General features: G+C 41.8%; 1 protein-coding gene across 1 annotated transcript; it reads right to left on the bottom strand.

The window, feature by feature from the left end:
• Positions 1 to 925: 925 nt before the first annotated feature.
• Positions 926 to 5389, bottom strand: nqo1 (NAD(P)H dehydrogenase, quinone 1). Its single transcript, XM_042062539.1, has 6 exons — positions 5386 to 5389; positions 3602 to 3769; positions 3357 to 3487; positions 3130 to 3243; positions 2810 to 2911; positions 926 to 1321 (listed from the first exon to the last, which is right to left on the bottom strand). The coding sequence occupies exons 1-6, from the start codon at positions 5387 to 5389 to the stop codon at positions 983 to 985; spliced, it is 858 nt and encodes a 285-aa protein (XP_041918473.1). The 3' UTR covers positions 926 to 982.
• Positions 5390 to 22289: the final 16900 nt, after the last annotated feature.

The raw sequence follows: 22289 nt of genomic DNA, 5'->3' as shown, positions 1-22289 counted from the left end.
GTTTCTTGAGAACTTTAAAGTAATGATTAATCTGATGATCTGATGATTAATCATCTAATCGGAAGACATGGAACCGGTTATGGTTGCCCTGCAACAAGTTACCCCACGTGAAAATTTAATTAATAATTTGCCCAGACCTGTTGTGATCATAATATTGAGATTCAGGAAGATGAAATTGCTCACATACACAATACACTCCTTCATACCAACCTCAAGTTTCTTGAGAAAATAAACAAATAGACAAAAAAGCAGGTCAAATTATTGTAACAGCTACAAAATAAAATATTTTTATAAAAATATAATAAAATTGATTATATTTTAATGTCCCCATGATGGAATTTGTTTTAGAACAGCATAGCCCAGTGACAGACAACTTAGATAATTAACTTTAATATGTTTGTATTACATTTTATTTAAATACAAAGACATTTTATATGAGAGTAAGGTATTTGTGTTTTTTTGTCCTTCAATTTATGAGTATGGTGTTTGCATCTGGTTTCCCTAATGTATTTGTGCTAATTTCACATCTTGAGCCTGAGAGAGAGAGAGAGAGAGAGTAGGGCAAGGAGAGGGGGTTTAAGGTACTTCTATATGGTAAGGTTGCACACATAGCTCTACAGTGAAAGCTACTAGAGCTATGAAATTCTGTTGTTTTGTTTTTTTGGACAACGTACCGGACACGTGTGTTGCTTAGGCGGCCGCCTAAGCTGCCAAGTGCTACCGGAAACACTGGAAGGGGTGTGTCGCAATACTGCCTTCTCTCACCGCGACACAGGGTCGTGGATGTGAGTGTCGTGATTTTGGTTTCGATACACATATCGTTACAGCCCACACACACACACACACACACACACACACACACACACACACACACACACACACACACACACACACACATAGGTGTATGTGAGAGAATCATCAATAGTTTGTTGTATTCATGTTATTATTTAGGCTTACAAATATGCCCTGTCTAATTGCCATATTATGTCAGAATATCGGATATTTTTTTTGCAGCCTCATTCTCTGATTTGGTCTGGTTATTAGGAGGAAGTGGTTTGCCCATGTGTTGCCCTGTTGTGATGCCATAAGGAGCAACGTTAAGTTTTTCCTTAGCCTCAGAGGTCAGGCGAAACCCTCCTTGAAAGCTAAGATCGAAGAGTGCACAGGATGCGAAGGACAGCGGTTTCTCTTCCCATATCCCCTTCAGTCTTGCTCTCCAAGCATCCAACAAGACTGTCCTTATGTTGGGGGGTGTATGTGCAATGCTCCAGAAGATCTGCGGTTGAAGAACTTGAAATCCACAGAAGTGAAGGACTCCATTCTGGAAGCATATAATAGAGACAAAGACATGACAGCCTACGGTTATCTGGCAGGTAGGCCTACGACACACATATCATGCAACATTCTAGGTCATGCTGTCATATAGATTCATTTTAGATTAGATTCAACTTTATTGTCATTGTGAAGAGTACAAATACAGAGACAACGAAATGCAGTTTGCGTCTAACCAGAAAAATAAAAAAAAATAAGAAAAAAGTGCTATGTGATCTACAGTATGGACAGGTGGTGCAGTATAAACAGTATATGTTATATAGTGCAGTGTAGACTATTCACCTTATTCCTTAAACTGGAAATCCATCTGGTTTTCATCTTCCTTTCATTCTGTTTATACACATTATAACTTAGTGTAGTCTCAGCAGGCTAACTATATGCGTCAACTTATATTTACCGTATTTCGAAATATTGACAATTCTGCACTCTATATGGATATTCTATGACTGACAAAATGTTTGCTTTTACATTACGTAGAATACAGTACACTACCGGTCAAAAGTTTGGGGTTACTTAGACATTTCCATTCCACTCCATTATAGACAGAATACCAGCTGAGATCAGTTGCATTGTTTTTTAATCAGGGCAGCAGTTTTCAGATTACAATATGTGCTTACATAATTGCAAAAGGGTTCTCGACTGCTGTAGAAAGAAATGGCTGATCTTTAATGCAATATCTACATTGTCCATTATCAGCAACCATTGTCCATTATCATTGTCCATTATCAGCAACCATTTTGTTTACTAATCTGATATCATTTTAAAAGGCTAACTGAGAAAACATTGGAGAACCCTTTTGCAATCATGTAAGCACATAATGTAATAGAAAAACGTATCTCTGAATACTGAGGTGTCATGGTGACACCTATTGGCCTAAGGGGCAGCCGTGGCCTACTGGTTAGCGCTTCGGACTTGAAACCGGAGGGTTGCCGGTTCGAACCCCGACCAGTAGTCTGAAGTGCCCTTGAGCAAGGCACCTAACCCCTCACTACTCCCTGAGCGCCGCTGTTGTTGCAGGCAGCTCACTGCGCCGGGATTAGTGTGTGCTTCACCTCACCGTGTGTTTCACTAATTCACGGATTGGGATAAATGCAGAGACCAAATTTCCCTCACGGGATCAAAAAATTATATATACTTATACTTATATTGTTGGCTGGAGAATATCGTGGATATACTGCCATAATTTGTCATATTATTGTTTCAGATATTGTCCTCAATCACAACTATGCTGTCATCACTTATGGCAAAAGCTTCAGTGTCTTCATGACATTTACAGATTATCTTTGTTGCCTTATCGACTTTTTTGTCTTACCATATTTTGTCCTAAGACCACGGTGACTTAAAGTACACAGTCTAAGGCAATATCCACTGATGTGTTTAAACTTATTTCCGTTTGGTTACAGAGATCTAATGAAACTGTAAATCATGTTTAAAGGGGAATTTCTGCAGCAATATGGAACTTGGATAAAATACTGACCTGCAATGGCCACAGTGTTACATTTATGTCCCCACTGATGCCATCAGAGAAAAACATAGATTCCATGGCCCCGGTGGTAATAGACAACACAGCCTTCTTGTCCTTGAAAAACATGTTATCGCACCAACAGGTATTAGATGCAGTCCAAAGTAAATCTTTATCATTTGCAAATCAAGAACACACTTTCATAAGACAAACAGTCAAGCAATCAAGTTTTTAAAGATAGTATCACTTCAATTGCCCAAACAGGCCTCATCAACCCCCCTTTGCCCTCTGGGGCTAAAATACCTGAAATATCTAAAAACTTTCACAACAAGTACCTTAAAAATGCCATTGTCGTACATGTTTTGGAGTGAAAAGGCAAATCCTTGTGACAAAACTCTGTCCATCCAACCTTTCATGATGGCAGGGACACTGAACCAATAGAGAGGAAACTGTGAAGACACATGGAATCAGTAGACAGGTCAAATAACTACTGCTATAGTGTTGTACTTTTAGTGTAGATACCAATATATGCACCTGAAAAAGCAAGAGAGAGAGAGCAAACCTGAAAGATGATCAACTCTGCCTCTTCCACCTTGTGTTGCTCTTCTGTAATGTCTTTAGAGAGTCGACCCTCCTGCCAAGCAGCCATCGCTTCGTCTCCATACTTGAAGTTCTCTGGTTCCTTCAGATCACCTGGCTCAGTATCAGATAGCATACATTTTAACAAGAGATTCAAATTATGTAATCTCAGTATAGTGTGCTACCTACCTACATATCTAGCCAATAATGAATTAGAATGGTGTCTACCTGAGATATCCTTTCTGGTTGCAGAGGCCTGGAAGTCCATGGCATACAGGTCTGAGACAAGGACTTTGCAGCCCTGCTCCTTTAGTGCTTCTTCAGCGACTTTATGAGCAGCGGAGTTGAACGAAGTGGGGCTCTGATGTGCATAAACTATCAAGACAGTCTTGGCAGCTGTAATACACACACATAGGAACAGTGTGAGTACGGCAAAAGAAAGGGGGGGGGGGGGACAAAAAAAAAAAAAAAAAAAACTTGTCTATTCTTTTTTTTTCCCTTTTTTTTCCAAACTTTGTTTATTAAGCAAAGTGATCTCAAACAATGTTTCACATTCATGTACAGTTTTCTTTTTTTTTGAAGAACAATCAACCCCCAAACATACAAAAGAACAAACAGACATAGACAAACAAAAACCTACACATCAGACAGAAAATGCTAAATACAAGATATAACTAATAGCTAAACAACTTCATATACATAGCCACAGACAAATATAGCATATTAAACACGCTCAGTATGTCTCCTTCAGGTGTTGGAGTCTGGAATAAGTGAGACATCAGACTTGTTGACATACTCAAGGAATGGTCCCCAAAGATTCATAAACATATCACTTCTACCTGTAATTGACATTCTGATTTTTTCTAGTTTGAGAAAGTAAAGGATGTCCCTAATCCAACGGGTGTGTGAAGGTGGTATAGATGATTTCCAGTTCAAAACAATCAGTCGTCTCGCCAGTAGGGTGGCAAAAGCAAGAACATCTTTCTTAGATTTTGCAAAAGAAGCCAAAGAATATGTGTCTTCAAGGAAGGGGGGATACCAAATAGCGCAGTAAGTGCATTGGGTTCAAGATTTTCACCCAGTACTTCTGACAAAGTGGCAAAAATGTCTGACCAGTAACTGTATAAAGAGGGGCAGTTCCAAAACATATGTACAAGGTTCGCCGTAGACTGCTTGCATCTATCACAAGTCGCAGTTACTCCATCATACATTCTGGCCAATCTAACTTTAGTGTAATATACACGATGTACCACTTTACATTGGATGAGAGCGTGTCGAGCACAGATAGAGGATTTATGTAAACAACTTGTCTATTCTATGGATAAATTCTAGTGCACATGTAACAATGCCACTATTTTTGCAGTTTTGATAGACATGATTAGCATGATTTAAATAGATATGCAGCTAAAGACATCTTGTTATAGGTATAATAACAATATGAAGTAGAAAATGTTCATGATGTATATCATGGATATAACAGCAGTAGTGCATGGGAAACATCTGTGCATTGGATTCCCCTCCAGAGTATCCAAAGCAGTTAGAGGTACATCAACATTATCCTCAAAGAAGAGCGCAGTCACAGAACACTGATTTGAGATTATGTGATTTTTTGGAAGATATCTGATGCTGCTTTTGAAGAAACTATCTTTCCTTAGAACAGTAATGAAGTGTACACTCAAATAAGAGAAAGACAGCCCTACAGACAATCCTAACTTGTGAACTATTGTATGTATAAATCACTTTACCAGCAGTAAACTAGTATAAAAAAAACAGTAAGAGGAGGAAAAAAGTGAAATTGGCATGAGCTATAAAGACATAGCACCGTGCACAAATTCAAGCAGTGATTTGGATTGGATTAAACCCGGTTAATGCATTATCAATGAATAATGCATGAATAGTTAATTATAGAATAGAATTAAAGTAAAAAAGAAAACATTTGAAATGCATTTATAACCTGGTACTTAACAACAAAAAAACACAGGAAGTCCCTGTTGTACTTAAGGCAGACTCACCCATTGTGTGTTTTCCGGAACAGGCTACAGTAATCCTGCAATCTCGACTGACCACTCTGGGGGAATGCCTGAGTGCTGTGCTCACAGCTCTTATACAGCCCCTGGTACCGACTTGCGTGAGAAGCATTGTGAAAGGAAGTCTGATATAGATATGGTTGATGCCGGTTCACTTGATAATGCACAGGAGAGTAACAGGAGAGCCACAGGACAGGTCTAACTACATGTTCCAAATGTTCCACACATTGGACATTCCACTTTTCTAATTGGGGGTTTGGGTTTAACTGAAAAAAAAATATTCCCTAGTGATCAGCACATTACTAGATTACTAGATTGTGTGTGAAGTACAAACCAAGTCTAGTCTGCAAAAGTGTGTTGGTACGACTTGACAAATGCATTTCTATAGGGAAGGTGTTATTGCCCTGACCCATAGGCGTGACCTAGACACCTGCTGTACCTGCAATGGTTCATTCCACACAAAGGCTTTGCCTGAGCAAGCTTAGACTGAGACTGATAAGGAGGAATGTCATCGGTACAGTTTTGTCACGCTGGGCCAGGCGGGACGGGGACAGGCAGAAGAACTTGACAGACAATATTTAATGTACACTTCCCTATTGGTCCTTTGCCCCGCAAAACAGTTTTTCAGAACTGATGTGCAAAGCACTATATATATCTATGTAATTTTACAATTATTTTTAACCAGACATTTCTATAATTCAAAATAATTGCAAATAAATAATATTATGGACAAATTAATTCATCTTCAATGGTCTTTTTTTTAACTTTTATTCTCTAATCTGTTAAAATAAAATGCATTGAAATTAAATTAAATTAAATGCACTACTACAAACTACAATACTACAATAATTGCTAACTCAGCCGCAATGTAAGACATGTCATTAAATTCAGTCTACCAACAAGATGATCAGTTATTTTATATTGTTAAAACAAACTTTTTGTGAATGCCTGTTCTAATTTTTGTTTTAATATGATTCCTTAATAGACTAGCTCTAAAGTTTGCAGCAAAAACTGCCTATTGACAGTGGTGTAATTGTTCATAGGTTTAATATAGGTGATTTTCTTCCTGAAAGGAGAGGCATCCAATCACTCTGTCCAGTGTACCTTTTCTTGAACTTTGTAAGTGCTGAGGATAAGAGCTCACAAGTTTTCTGCATAAGAATGTCTTCTGGTTTGTATATTTGATACCAGCAGGTGGCGCCATTACCATTTAACATTTAGGCCCCAAGTGGGAGTGGCAGAGCGAGTCAGATGCAAGTGGGCAGAGTCAAGCCTAGGTTATAATACAATATTTGGTTAAAGCCAAACCAATAGCAGTGTTGAGCAATACATTTAAATGGAGTGCCTCAGACAATATTATAGTTAGTACAATCTCAATATTGTTGTGCATCTGATCTTAGTACTTTTTCAAAGAATAATGTAGCATTTCTTAAGTATAAGTATAAGTATACTTTTTTGATCCCGTGAGGGAAATTTGGTCTCTGCATTTAACCCAATCGGTGAATTAGTGAAACACAAACAGCACACAGTGTACACACAGTGAGGTGAAGCACACACTAATCCCGGCGCAGTGAGCTGCCTGCTACAATGGCAGCGCTCGGGGAGCAGTGAGGGGTTAGGTGCCTTGCTCAAGGGCACTTCAGCCGCAGCCCACTGGTCGGGGCTCGAACCGGCAACCCTCCGGTTACATGTCCAGAGTGCTAACCAGTGGGCCACGGCTGCCCACTGGTTAGCCTTCTTCTGCTCTTCCAAGCAATTCAGTTCTCGAAAACATGGCTGTAGCTTTTCAGACCTGTTTTAAATACCATATCACATCCAACCAGGCTGTTATTTTGTTAATCTAAAGCTATTTTTCAGTAATCACTTAGGCTAGGCCTACTGAATGGAAGAGAGTGGAGTAAGATCAAACAGTTTAAAGAGAAATGACATGACTAGGCTTCCGACCTGATTTAAAGGGGACCTTGGCAACTATTTCAACGTAATAAACCCGTTTAGAAATCATTTGGATGGTTAAATGACCTGTTCCGGAAACGGTGACTTTTCCCGCTGCCCCTAGCGTCCCCAGACGGAAAACCGGCCCGGAAAGAGAAGTGAGAAACAAGAAACTCGTTTTAAATAGTGTTTTCTACCTTGTAACATCCACATTGTCTGCCGAACTTATGCTAACCATTTTGCTAGCTTGTAAACAAATCCATGTGCTTTATCGTTACCTTTTTCCACAGTTTGAAATAGCATAATGCACAATTTCTCCAGCAGAGGGGGAAATCCTGCCAAGTTTCCCTTTAAGTTTGGGTGTCGAGCCATATACTTCGAAGTCGTTCTGTTTTCCATCAAGCGATAATCCAATTTGCACATTAGCCTACCTATTAGAAAAACCAGCAAAATGGTGTATATTAAATTGGAAACAGAGGGTGGAAAAAAAAAAGTGGGAGCACCAGCAAGCAGTAGCCTTTGCATCTACGTCACAATGTCACGTCACCGTTTGTTACAACTGGGGTGGTAGGCAGAGTGGTAGGCTAGGCAAGGCAGAGTGGTACTGTATGTGTAGGTTAGCCTATAACAGTCATGTTGCATAGGCTACACAGTTACAATAGCTACAAATAGCTTCAGAATTAATCAAATATTGACAGAGAGATGCCGGCCACTTGGGAAACAATATGAAGCAAAAAGGTGACGAAAGATTGTTTTCCATTAGATCCTCATGGTTGCGGAGGATGGTGATGGTTAGTGGCTGTGAAGTGTTTTCAGAAAGGGTTGAAAGGTGCCATGTGTAAGAATTGAGGTAAAAATATCCAAAAAATGAGCTACACGCATCAAAACAATGAGAATAAATAAGGGCGATGATGTCATTTAAAAAATTACAAGGTATAGTGCTGCAGAGATATCAACCTGAATTAGCATGCTAAATTACTAGCCACAGCCCGACAGGTGTCGTAATACCAGTTTCGGCCATGGGAGGCGGTATGCGGGCAACATAACCGCCAGCCAGACTGCAAAACACGTTTCTCGGTTGTTACTCTAGGGTAGACCATAGTAATGCAACGGATCGTCATTGATCCGTGATCCGTTCGGATCAATTATTTCGGTTCGGCACACACATGATCCGCGGATTGATTTATGAAAAAACAATTGTGCGCATGTTCAGTCCACACACAGCGTGGTCATGGCGAGCGGAGGAACGGAGGAGCTTGAACGCCCCGCGTCATTTAAATCCCCTGTTTGGGAGCATTTTGGTTTCCCTGTCAAAGTTAATGATGAAGGAAAGAGGTTAGTGGATAAAACCGTGACGGTGCGTAGGCACTGTGGCACTAGAAAGCCATACAACAGTGGAAACACATCTGCCATGGCCACGCATTTGCAGCGACATCACCCCGGTGTTTCACTGACAGGAGTGAAACTGAAAGCGGCTCAACAACCGCTTATCACCGCGGCATTTAAACAGCCCCTTCCTGCACAATCCGACCGGGCTAAAGCTATCACACACGCTATCGGTGTGTTTATAGCTGCAGACATGATGCCATATTCAGTTGTGCAAAACGAGGGTTTTAAATACATGCTGAGCGTGCTCGAGCCACGTTACAACATCCCGTCGCGCACCCACTTCAGCGAAAAGATTGTGCCAGATCTTTATGAGCAGGAGAAGAAAAAAGTTGTGGATGAACTATCTGTAGCACCCTCTGTTGCACTCACAACAGACGGGTGGACGTCGAGGGGAACGGTGAGCTATGTGACAATGGCTAGGCCTACTGAATGGAAGAGAGTGGAGTAAGATCAAACAGTTTAAAGAGAAATGACATGACTAGGCCTGCTTCCGACCTGATTTCAGTTTGGGTGTTGAGTCATATACTTCGAAGTCGTTCTGTTTTCCATCAAGCGATAATCCAATTTGCACATTAGCCTACCTATTAGTACCCGGTGAGCTATGTGACAATAACAGCTCACTTCATCACAGCAGACTGGGAGATGAGAAGTCCGGTGCTGCTGACACGCCCCCTCTACGAAAGTCACACAGGCAGTCATCTTGCGCAGGTACTGACACAAGCAGTGGAGGAATGGAAGATAAAGAGGCCCACTACTAATATCCCAGTCACAACTGATCATGCCAAAAATCAAATAAATGCAGCGAATGAGGCAGGACTGGGCCCACAGATAGGGTGCTTTGCACATGTAGTGAATTTGGCATCACAGAAGGGAATCTCAGTCAATAGGATGGACCGCCTCCTTGGGAGGATCAGGAAGGTGGTTTCCTACTTCCACAGAAGCACAACAGCTACTCATGTGTTTAAGACAAGGCAAGAGATGCTAAAGCCGCCTACTCATAAGCTCATACATGATGTCCCAACAAGGTGGAATTCCACTTATGATATGTTAGAGCGTTATCTGGAGCAGCAGGCAGCTATATACTCTGCATTGACCGACAAGACCCTAAAGAAAAATGTCAAAGACATCATAACCCTCTCTGATGATGATGTGAGAGTGGCAGAGGAGGTCCTCCAGGTGCTTAAACCCCTTAAAACTGTTACATCTCTGCTGAGCACTGAAACTTTGCCATCTGTGTCAATGATCCTGCCGCTGAAAACAAGGATTCTACAATCCATGGCTCCAAGTGTGGAAGACAGCACCATCACTCAAGATGTCAAGACTGCCATTAGAGAGGACCTGAAGATACACTTCACCCCCTACTCTACAGGACTACCTTCACAGATCTACTGCCCTGGATCCGAGGTTCAAGTCCCTGTCTCACATAGACCCTGACCTACGCCAGAGGACATACAGTGACCTCACCACTGAGATTGTGATGAGGTAAAGAAAAAAATATATTATTTAAAAATGATCAATTTAAATCTACATACATTTTTTATTTTCAGTAATAATGGCATTCATTAAATGTTATTGCCACATTTTTCATGTCTATGAAACATGAAAATAAATAATAGGTTTAATTAATCATCTATTCTTTTCTGCAGGGTCAAGCTGCAGAGCCAACAGGAGCAAACTTGGACACATCTCCTCCACAAAAGAAGTCGGCGATGGCAGAGCTTTTTGGAGAGACCTTTGCCAGCAAAGACATGGACAGCAAGACTCCTGCTGACATCATCAAAGAGGAGGTGGCATTCTACCTGGCAGCAAGCATGCAAGCAAGATGGTGATCCACTGACATGGTGGAAAAGCAATGAGTGTAAATACCCTCATATTGCTAAGATGGCAAGATGCTATCTCGCTGTGCCAGGCTCTTCAGTTCCTTCCGAGAGAGTGTTCTCAACAGCAGGGGACATAGCGACTGCAAAGAGGCTCACACTCTCCCCAGACAATGTAGGCACCCTTGTTTTTTTGAAAAAGAATTTGAAATTATAAGCTCATGCATGCTTTGTTTTCTTTCTTTAATTCTTCTTTGATGATGTGGACGTAGGCTTTATGTCACTCTCATAAAGCTATTGTTTCAAGGAAGATGATGTGCGTTCTTATGTTGCACTTTAAGTTGTTTTTTTATTAATGGTCATTGGTCCATGTTTAAAGAAAGGAGATGTGCCTTTTTATGTTGCACTTTAAGTTGTTTTTCATTAATAATGTTGAAAAGAAGATATTAATTGTGCACTTTAAGTTGATTTTATATTGCTAATAAACAAAAAGACACAACTTATGTTTATTTGTCGATTTTTTATATTTTTTTTTGCTGATCCGAAAAATGATCCGATCCGAGGAACAATCCGAACCGTGAGTTTTTTGATCCGTTGCACCCCTAGGAGACCAACTCACTTTCTTGAGATATACTGCCCCCATCTTTTATAGAATGTGGAGTATGAATAGATTTTTTGGCAGACATTACACATGGCACCTTGAAGCGGAAGTAATCAAGGATTTTTGGTGTTTTATTTTCAAGAAAGCCTATGGTGTAGCCTACTATACGGAAACATAGGCCAAATACATACAGCGAGTGAAATAAGTATTGAACACGTCAACTTTTTTGTCAGTAAGTATACTTCCAATGAGTCTATTTGCATGAACTTTTCGCCAGATTTTCTTTCTCTGAAACCAATTGAGAGTTTTCTTTTCTGCTAAATGCTTTAGATCATTGTCCTGCTGGAAGGTCTAACCATGTCTCATCCTCATTATCCTGGTGGATGGCAAGATTCTCCTGGAACAAAATGACTCCATTCATCATTCCTTCAACTGTATAAAATCTGCCAGAGATGAAAAACAGCTTTTTGGAGCTTTCTCTGGTCATTGGCTCTTGGACTACTCTTCTGACTATCTTTCTGACTTCCTGGTCTGAAGTCTTGCGAGGAGATCCTGTGCATGGCCAGTTGATGATGCAGTGATGTTCCTTCCACTAGAGATTATGGCTCCAATACTGCTTACTGGATGATTCTGAAGTTTTGAAATGTATCTGTAACCAGTTCAATTGAAATGTTTTGCAACAATAAGGTTGCAAAGGTCTTGGGAGAGCTCTTTGCTTTTACTTATCATGAAATGTTTCTTGTGTGACACCTTGGTAACGAAAAACCTTTTTATAGCCCATATGTACTAACTCAGCTTACATTAATTTGCAGATAGGAGGGATAATTACTCTACTATGTACTGTACACTATAGATTCCAGCTCGTTCCTTGCCATTCCTTGCCTTTGTGTACTGCTTTTTCTTAGCGTGTTTGATACTTTTTCCCCTGTGTCATTCCATTTTTTTTACTCATAACTGTATGTGTGGATTACCTAAGTTAATACTAATGTCTGGTGAAAGTTTCATGCAGATAGTCTCATTGGAAGTATACATGTTCAATATTTCCCCCCGCTGTATCATACAACTATCTACAGTCAAAAATGCAACATTTAAGCATGGGAAGAATATATTGTACCGGAAGAATTTGTTCTAATTTGTCTTGTGAAATTTGTTCTCATCAATCACATTTCATTCCTATCTTCTTTCTCTGTTTCAACATGGGTGTCATTTGATAAGATAATCACAACAGATGCTTAGAAATTAAAACAGGCTAAACAGCCTGTGCAGGGGGGTATTCCAGAAAGGAGGTTTAACAAACACTGAGATAAAACATAACGTCTAGGTTGTATGAACCCGTGGCCACTAAACCCGAGCTGTCAGTTCCAAAACACCGGTTTCCAATTAGTTCAATCAGCCCCGTGTTAGTTAACCTAGAGTTGTGCGCGTTCATGGCAAACTTATAAAGACATCATCATCTATTAGTCGAAACCATGAGTGAAAACTTTTCAAAGGTGGAGTAGCAGGTTCTCCTCAAGGCTTACGAGGAAGAGAGAGCTGTAATAATAAAAAAGAGCGATACTTGAGCGTCTGCCAAGGAACGAGACCTTTACCGTGTAAATGCGTGCGTTTAGGATAGCCTATTACTGTAATGTCAAAAGCACAATATATGAAATAATTCAGTAGACATACTGAAATGATTTAGCTAGGGCGCCGGAGCCAGCGACCCTTGGGGCCTGGATGGCGGCCAAATCCAATATTGCCACTGCCCCAAAAGGGTTGCGGCTATAACTTTTGAACCACATGAGTTACAAATACAAACTTCCCTTTGGTAATACTTTGGGCGCTATCTTGACAGTCTAAAACACGTGGTCACTGGCGAAAAGCTTATTTAAATTTAGTGGGATGTCCAGTCCACATTGGGGGTGTTTTCATTATCAAACATCGGGCGGAAGGCGCAACAGGGCGTTCCAAGGTTTCTTAAACAGTCATGGGTGTGATTTGGGCGTAACATCATGTCATCTGTCATTCCCTTTAACTGCGTGCAGCGCAACTTCAAAGAATGCATTGGTATTCTAATAGTCACCGGCGCATTTGAAGGAATCTGCGAGACCGTATGGAACAGTTATTCCTGGCCTACTGGTTAGCGCTTCAGACTCCGGAGGGTTGCCGGTTCGAACCCCGACCAGTAGGCACAGCTGAAGTGCTGTCTGTGAGGCAATTTATTGTAGCCTGCTAACCCACATGCACAAAACATAATTTCTGAAATGATTTCTTGATTTATAACATGAGATATGTCTCCATGTAGGGTAGTGTCAAATAGTGAAGTGATAGCAGGTACAGTAGATCATGTAGGCCTACATGTCACATGAGCCACACATAGGCGCTGCTTCTTCTGTCCCACCCAAACTGCATTAAAATGGTGTGTTTAGCAATCAGAATCTCATTTTTTTTCGGGAGAGAAACTCCCAGACACCAGTCCGCACCCCTCTCAGAAAATACTTACAACGTCCCTGTAGGGAGTTATTTATAATTTGGCCAGATTGCTTCATTTTCCTATCCCACAACCCCCACACTTTAAAAAAGCTTGATACGCCTCTGCTTTAATGAACACCATCCAATCATTGCCTAAGTATAGGCCTAAACCCTTTCAGTCTGTTAGAGGATTTCCAGTTGAAACTTTCAAAACCAATGCAGAAACGTTGAAATGAAAATGAATCAGACTTTAGTGTAATGCTCTACAAAATGTAGACTTTAAAACATATTTTTTGTTTGTCCCCAACTTACCATTAGCTCAATGTTATCTGTGCCGCTAGCCCGGCTCCGCCTGTCTACTTAAATTCTACTCTACTCCTAAGCCTTTTCATAGGCAGCCTAGGCCTATAAAATGCTTAATATCAGATAACGTCTGTAAAAGAGGGTGCTGGGAGATGAACCCGACACAAGACTGATGTATACTAGTGCTGATTTAGTTAGGCAGCAATCGTCTTATAGCCTGGCGGGCCATCCTATATCATTGAAATGTATAGTCTGGAATCGAACCATTCACCTCGCTTAATCCAAGGGGCGGGCAGAGAATTGTCTTTCAAACTGCCTAGGCATGCAATAGGCCAGCGCTACGACCATATCCGTATCCGGTCGGCAAAACGGCAAATACATCCTTCTTCGAAAGGAATGACTTAAGTGCATTGTGTTGCTCAACTTTCAAAGAAAAGCACAAGTCCAACTCCTCCAAAGTTGACGCCAACGCCGATTCAAACAACCGCTCTTCGTTCGCCATAGCCACCTTCCTTGTTGTTCACTGTCGCAGGATGTCGTTATCCTGTTAAGCCCGCCTTAAGACTCAAACAAAATAGAGCGCTGTGATTGGATGAAGTCCACGGCGTCAGCCAATAGAAATCCCTATGGTTTGATACTAGACGTACAGGCTGAGCAAATTAATTTGCCGCCGCTAGGGTGCGTCTAGATTTCTAGGCTAATCGTCTTAGGTTGTCCAATAAGAACTGGAAGATGTCACTTTCCAAACTCTTGGTTTATTCACACATTTCAGAAACATGCCACTCATCTAGTAGATCTCTTGACATACTTGACATAAGACTGTGGTTTCTATAAACAGAATGAAGACATACCGAAGTATCAATAAGTGCAATAAACATATATGTGACAATAACATTATGCACATCACATACTAATGTATTCCTGAAATAAAGCTTAATTATTCTATGCAAGCAGGAAAGAGTCTGACACTTTACGATAAGAATATAACAACTGCTCAGCTGTAGCTTACAATCTGAATATGTACATACATCTGAATATGTATAAATACCTATACATTTGAATATGTATATAAATACCTTCTGTGCAGATACATATACATTATAAATGCAGACATGGCAGAGGTAGACTGGATACTGTCCCTTTAAGACTGCACGCATTACCGTGCCGCATTAAGAACACGGAGACCGCCTCTTTAAAAGCAAGCAAAGCATGCGACCGTGTCACAGATGCTCTAAGTGGGTAACCGAGTTACATCCTAGCTTGACATCCTAGCTTGAGAGGTTTCTAAACTCATTTTCCCCATTGGTAACTGAGGCAGTGCTTATTAATGCTAAGCTGAGTAAACATTGCATACTGAACACGCTACCGTTCCTTCAAAGAAATAACAAATGTGTCGCCACACGCGACAACAATTACACATGAATAGCCTAATAATAACTAACGCTTCACATGTTACTGCAGATAAGCACACAAACATATTTGCAAAGACTTACAGTCTCATGGACGCACGGTAACAATGATAACAGAGAAATGTCCTTGTAATATCCACCGAACTCCAACAACAGGAAAAGTTCCTCCTCCACTCTGTGCAGTCGTAGATCCATCTACCGCCGGTGCGAGGTAATTGACAGTTCTGATTGGTTCTCGAGCTGAGCACTGTCTGGCCACTAAGTTAGCACGTGAACAGTGTGCAGAATGCACACGCATCATGGGCTGCACAGCTGCGTAGGCCTACAACTAGTTGACAGCATTTTGAACAACGTCCATAAAAATTGGACTTTGGGTTCGATTTTTTAACAGTTTTATGTGCTTATGAGGAGCAATATATGAGAGAAATTTGGTGATCACATGAGCGTTGTTTAGGTACATTGAACCTTGTTAAGCTTTTTCCTTTCATTAGGCCTCAATGAAGCAGAAACGCTTTATATCATATAACGTCCATAATAATTGGACTTTGGGTTTGATATTTTGACAGTTTTATGTGCTTTTGAGTAGCAATATGAAAGAGAAATTTGGCGATCATTGATCGTTGTTTAGGTACATTAAACCATGTTAAGCCTTTTTCTCGCCATAGGCGCCAATAAAGAAGAAAACAATGTGAGATATCTTCTAATCGTTGGATTTCGGTTTAGTTTTTTTGACAGGTGTGAGATATGTGATACTCATCCATGCCACTAGGTGGAGTCATGTATTGGTTAATAAGGATATGCTACCTAGCCTAGAAGTAGAGTGATAAGGATAGACTGTGCAATGCTCAAGTTGGCTGTATGCTGTTAACGCTGGTTTTGAATAAAGCAAGTAAAGCAAGTAAGTCGTGCTATTCTACTACACAACATATTGGCGACGAGGATGACGACCTTGCACTTAAGCCAGCCTGTGCCGTTTCTACAAAACGTTGGTGAACCGCCGATACCTTTCAAGGCATGGATTCGCACGTTTGAAAACTTTCTTCTGGCTATGTCTGATGAGGACTTGCCTGCAGCCAGAAAGCGCGCGTTGTTGATTCACTGTTTGGGCACGGAGGGCCAAAGAGTCTTTTACACTCTTCCAGTTGCAAACGAGTCATAGGAAGAGGCTTTGAAGGCTATTCAGGATTTCTTTTCACCAAAAGTAAACGTCGTGGGTGAACGTTACCGCTTCAGACAACGAGGTCAGCGCACGGGCGAAACTACAGACCAGTTCGTGGCTGCTTTGAGGGAGCTAGTTGCAACATGTCAGTTTGGAGCAATGGAAGAGGAAATGTTACGGGACCAGATTGTCGAAAAGACAAATTCAACGCGCATCAGGGAGCGTTTGCTTCTAGAGGTACCATTGACTCTATCTAAAGCTTTAACAATAGCACGCCAGATTGAGACGGCTGTAACAGAGGCTAAAGCTATGTGCACAGAAAGTACCGATGGCCCGGTACATGCAGTTCAAGTCGAAGGCTCACCAGCAGCATGGCAAGTTCAGGAAGGGAAAAAGTCAACCGCCTCCGTCTTTTCAAAAAGTACAAGGAAAAACATGCTACAGGTGTGGTTCTGCTCAACACACAGCTAATTTCCAGGGGTGTCCTGCTAAAGAAGCACTTTGCAATGCCTGCAAAAAGAAAGGACATTTTGCAAAAGTATGCAGGGGTAGCCAACAGGTTCAGGAGATCGCTGTGCCTGAGGTAACCATTTTGAATGTGAGTGTTGGAAATGCTTGCAATATCATGTGCACCGTTAAAGTGAGTACACAAGGGATGGAGAGCCAGGACATTGATTTAATGCTAGATACAGGCTCAGCAGTGTCCATCTTACCAGAGACTGTGTACACAAAGCTCTTCACTACAGCTGTACTTGAAAAGCCTGCCTACAGACTTAAAGACTATGGGGGTAATGATATCTCTGTGCTGGGTTGCCTGAAAGTGACTGTGACTTTTGGTGGCAGTAGTACTGTCTCAGACCTCTACATTGCAAAACGCGGGTCTGCAGTGCTAGGCAGGGATTTGTTTTCTGCGTTACAAATGCAAGTGATAGATGGCCAAGTTACAACGAAGCTGTCTACAGCCACTGTCCAGAACGTTAAGCGGAACACACTGGGATGTGCTAAGGGCTTTACACACCTGGTTAAAGTACGGCCAGGGATCACACCAGTTCACCAGAAACTGCGTAGGTTGCCTTTTGCTGTTAGAGAAGCAGTGTCTGAGGAGTTGAAAAAACTGGTGGAGCAGGATGTCATAGAGCCTGTAGATTCTTCAGAGTGGATCTCACCCATAGTTGTCACCACAAAGAAAGGGGGCAGAGGACTGAGGCTCTGTGTTGATTTGCGAGAGCCTAACAAGGCTATAGTGGTGGATGGCTTTCCACTGCCGCACATGGAAGAAATGTTTACAGAGCTGAGAGGATCGACACTGTTTTCTACATTAGATCTTCAGAGTGCTTATCACCAGGTGCCTCTTCACAAAGACAGCCGCAGTTTGACAACATTCATCACCCATGATGGCCTGTTTCGATTCAAGCGGGTGCCATACGGACTGGCATCCGGGCCCAGCTGCTTCCAGCGGATGATGTCATCGATCCTGAAAGACATACAAGGGGTCCAGTGCTACTTAGATGACATCATAATAGCAGGACCAACAGCTGAGGTACATGACAAAAGGCTGACTGTGGTGCTCCAGCGCATCAAGGAGGCTGGACTAATGCTGAATCTGTCAAAATGCAATATAAGACAAAAAGAACTCTCTTTCCTGGGCCATACAGTGTCAGAAAATGGCCTTCAGCCAGATGCCACACATGTGACAGCTGTCACTCAAGCACCACCACCTACAGACCTTCCCAAACTGCGCTCATTCCTGGGGCTCACATCCTGGTACTCCAAGTTCATACCAGGCTACGTTGCTGTTGTTGAGCCTCTCCGAGCACTTCTCCGTAGCTCTGAGTCATTCACATGGACACCTGAGGCTCAGAAGAGTTTTGACACTGTGAAAGAACTCATAGTGAATAGCCCTGCACTTTCCCTGTTTAACCCAGAACTACCTACAGTTGTCACTACAGACGCCTCTGATTATGGCCTTGGCACGGTACTTACCCAGATGCACCCAGATGGATCAGAGAAAACTGTGGCCTTTGCATCACGCACACTCACCCAGGCAGAAAGGAAATACTCCACGGTAGAAAAAGAAGCTTTGGGGTGTGTGTGGGCAACTGAAAAGTGGAGAACGTACTTATGGGGAAGACATTTCACATTACGTGCCGACCACAGTCCTTTGACTACACTGCTTGCATCTAAAGGTCAAGGTAGAGCAGGCATGCGGATCGCCAGGTGGTCGTCTAGACTGCTTTCATTCACATACGACCTCCAGTACAAGCCAGGACGGGAGAACGTAACAGCAGACTGTCTATCCAGGCTTCCACTCCCTCACTCAGAGCCTAGTTTAGAGGAAGATATAGAAGTTGCACTTACCTCTACACTGACCGCTGTTACCGATGCTGAGTTTAAGGCTGCATGCACCTCATGTCCTGTTCAAACACAGTTGCGTGGACTTCTTACCTCAACATGGCCTGCTTCAGCAAAACACCTCACTCCAGCCCTGCAGCCATTCTTCAAACTTCGATACGAACTCTCCCTACAGGGTGATTGTGTGGTACGTGGCCCACACAGACTCGTGGTGCCAGACAGTCTTCAGTCGAAATTCATCTCCCTGGCCCACGACACACACCAAGGCATAGTGAGGACAAAGCAAAGACTCAGAGAAGCATACTGGTGGCCTGGCATGGATGCTCAGGTAGAGACTGCTATCAAATCATGAATCACGTGCCAGTCCCATGACAAGTCAGCGGTCACTCACACTCCTCCACTACAGCCTGTGCCATATCCTGATGGTGCCTGGGAGAAGGTGGCAATAGACATAGTGGGGCCTTTTGAAAGGGCACCCATAGATTGTCGCTTTGCAGTTACACTGATTGATTACCACAGCAAGTGGCCTGAAGTGGCTTTTCTTTCCCATGCCACCTCTCAGACTGTCATCCAGTTCTTGTCATCTGTTTTCAGCAGGGAAGGCGACCCCAAAGAGCTGATTTCGGATAATGGATCTCAATTTGTGTCACTGGAGTTCGAGACGTTCCTCCAGGACAGGGGGATTGTACACAGGAAATCATCGGTCTACTATCCTAGAGCAAACGGTGAGATTGAACGCTTCAATCGAAGCCTGAAAGACACCCTGCAGACTGCGCTGCTCGAAGGACAACCATGGAAAGAGTTCACACGTGAGTTCATCCATGTTTATAGGGCTACGCCGCACTCCACCACCCAGTGCTCACCTGCGGAACTGTTGCATGGTCGACCCATGCGCACCAGACTTCATGTGGCGGGACGTCCACTTCCACAAAACCACTCACCATCTCTACAGCAAGTTGCATCCAAGGTGGGAGAAAACCAGAGGAAAAGCAAAGCTTACACTGATCACAAACGGGGGGCCAAAGGCGTGTCCTTCCAGTGTGGGTCATATGTCCGGGTGAGAAAACCTGGCATTCTTCCTAAGACACACTGCAAGTTCTCAAAGCCACTTAGAGTGATGGAAAAGAGGGGACAGTACACTTACCTACTCTCTGATGGACGTTGTTGGAATGCTTCGTACCTGGCACCGGTTTCCCTTCAAATGGAAGAAGGTGAGGGCGAGCTGTTACCTCTGAACTTTGAACACACTCCAGCTACACCACAACCTGATGTAGCTACACCGCCTGCCAGACCGGTCAGGTGCAGAAGAGCTCCAGAGTGGACTAAGGATTTTGTGCTGAGTCCATAAAAATGAATTACTAGTAGAGTAAGGGATAAATCATACAAAGGTTCAAGTCTTCATTTTGACTGTAAGGGTTTTACATGATCAGTTCACATTTTAAAAAAATGCTCCTCATATCTTTAATTACAAGTGTATATTATATACTTAATGGGTTGATATACTGTATGGTTCCAAGGTGAATAGACCTACACTGTTAAATACTATTGATGTGCTATGTGTTCTCTTATTAAGGGGGATATGTGAGATATGTGATACTCATCCATGCCACTAGGTGGAGTCGTATTGGTTAATAAGGATATGCTACCTAGCCTAGAAGTAGAGTGATAAGGATAGACTGTGCAATGCTCAAGTTGGCTGTATGCTGTTTTTGACGTTTGTAACGCTGGTTTTGAATAAAGCAAGTAAGTCGTGCTATTCTACTACACAACAACAGGCTTAAGTGTTCATGACAGATGGCCATGAGAAATTTAGTGATGATTGATTGTTGTTTTCCGATCTTAAGCCATGTTAAGCTTTTTCACGTTAAGCTTTTAGAATGTCGCTTCTGCTCGATTTCTTTTCCCTACAGTAGCCTACTGCGAAGTCAGAGAGTCTGGTATCCAGACTACTGTGCCGCTGGAAATGCCTTAGGAACACACCTTGTTTCTGTAGTTGAAATGGTCTATAGGTCTATGAATACATACACATCCCTCTACCGACACACACACACACACACACACATATAGAGTAATGTCTTTGGAAAATCAGCCTTTTCAAAAGTGTGTTTGGTTTTTGTCCAACTACATGTGGTGGTTGTTGTAGTTTGCTTTGTTTTTGTGTGCTGTAAAATACTGTATTCACAACAGCAAATTATTTGGGAAAAATCAAGATTTTTGGTATCAATATTGCTTACATGTTTACTGTGTATATTTCAAAGTCTCTCTGCAGTTGACGTTCACTCTTGAAATATATATAGAAGCTCATGAAAGACAGAAGAGCTTTAGGTTTTGAGCAACAGTGTACATTATGTATCCATTATGACAAAAGTGTTTACAATGTGAGACAAATGCTTGCTTTTAAGATGTATTATATTTTGAATGTTGTGTATTATTTTGCAGGAGATATGTTGCATTTTGCGTAACAACTTGATTTGTGTGGATTTTTATTTTTTATTTTAAAATGTTACTGTAATTATTTAGCTTTACTTTTTCCATCTTGACAACAGTAATGTGTACTCCACTGCAGTGAGCAAAAGTGCATCCTACAGCAGCCGTTTGTTTAAGTAAACCTCTCACCTTCTCAGAGTCGAGAACCTTCTCATCCTCAGGTGGCGTGTCTAAAGTAGTGGGTGTGTCGTAGGTGTGTGAGCTCAGCAACATATCAGGAGCAAGCAGGAAACACACCTCATGTCATCATTACTTCCTACATTGCATAATAATGTTTGAGGGTAAACAGGACTCTACAGGTCCTAATGCCTGCAGTGTTCAGCGTTGCCTATAACAGTGGGGGCCGGGGCCGCAAGGGGGTGCCAGGGGGGCCACAGCAAGTTGGAAGGAAAAATAAAAGCAAAAAAACAAATACATTTGAAAAATGTAAAATACCTATTACTATGAGGGTTGTTATACAATGCCATTATAATCATTTGTCACATATTATATTTTCCATGATAATGACTGGGAATAATTGTAGAGTGATAGCTCTCATATAGCAGAAAGTCCCAAATGCATTTTTTACACACTGTATACTCCATCGCAAAGTGCTTGTGGCTAAAATAATTATTAGGATTAACTGAATGTATTTTTACATTTGCCGTAGTATTGTCGATGGGTTTAATAATCATAATCATATCATAATCAAGGGGGTCCTTGGCCAGAACCTAGTGGTATTTAGGGGGCCTTGGCCAGAACCTAGTGGTATTTAGGGGGCCTTGGCCAGAACCTGCTTTATGTTAACAATAACACTCTAATGTTAGAAATAAGCCTATCACAGATGCAGGGGGATGCCCATTTCCTCTCACCCAAGTGTCAAAATACAAGAAACATGCTCTTGGATAAACGTGAACTGTACTTTCTTTTCTTATCAGATGTGTTCAGGAAGGCCTCTTATAAAAACACTAAACACTAGTTGTATTTCTCAGAATTTTATCAAAAAGTCA

Source organism: Alosa sapidissima, chromosome 14 (genome assembly GCF_018492685.1).
Source record: "Alosa sapidissima isolate fAloSap1 chromosome 14, fAloSap1.pri, whole genome shotgun sequence".
Taxonomy (NCBI): domain Eukaryota; kingdom Metazoa; phylum Chordata; class Actinopteri; order Clupeiformes; family Clupeidae; genus Alosa; species Alosa sapidissima.
Note: the sequence above shows the minus strand (reverse complement) of the source record. Positions and strands in the feature narration are given on the sequence as shown.

Bases quoted from the DNA above. Each gene is read 5' to 3' on its own strand.
- nqo1 (XM_042062539.1), bottom strand. The intron at 3,244-3,356 runs GTTTGCTCTCTC...GTGTCTTCACAG, and splicing joins CAGAGTTGATCATCTTTCAG to TTTCCTCTCTATTGGTTCAG. The intron at 1,322-2,809 runs GTCAGTATTTTA...ATATGCTTCCAG, and splicing joins TAACACTGTGGCCATTGCAG to AATGGAGTCCTTCACTTCTG.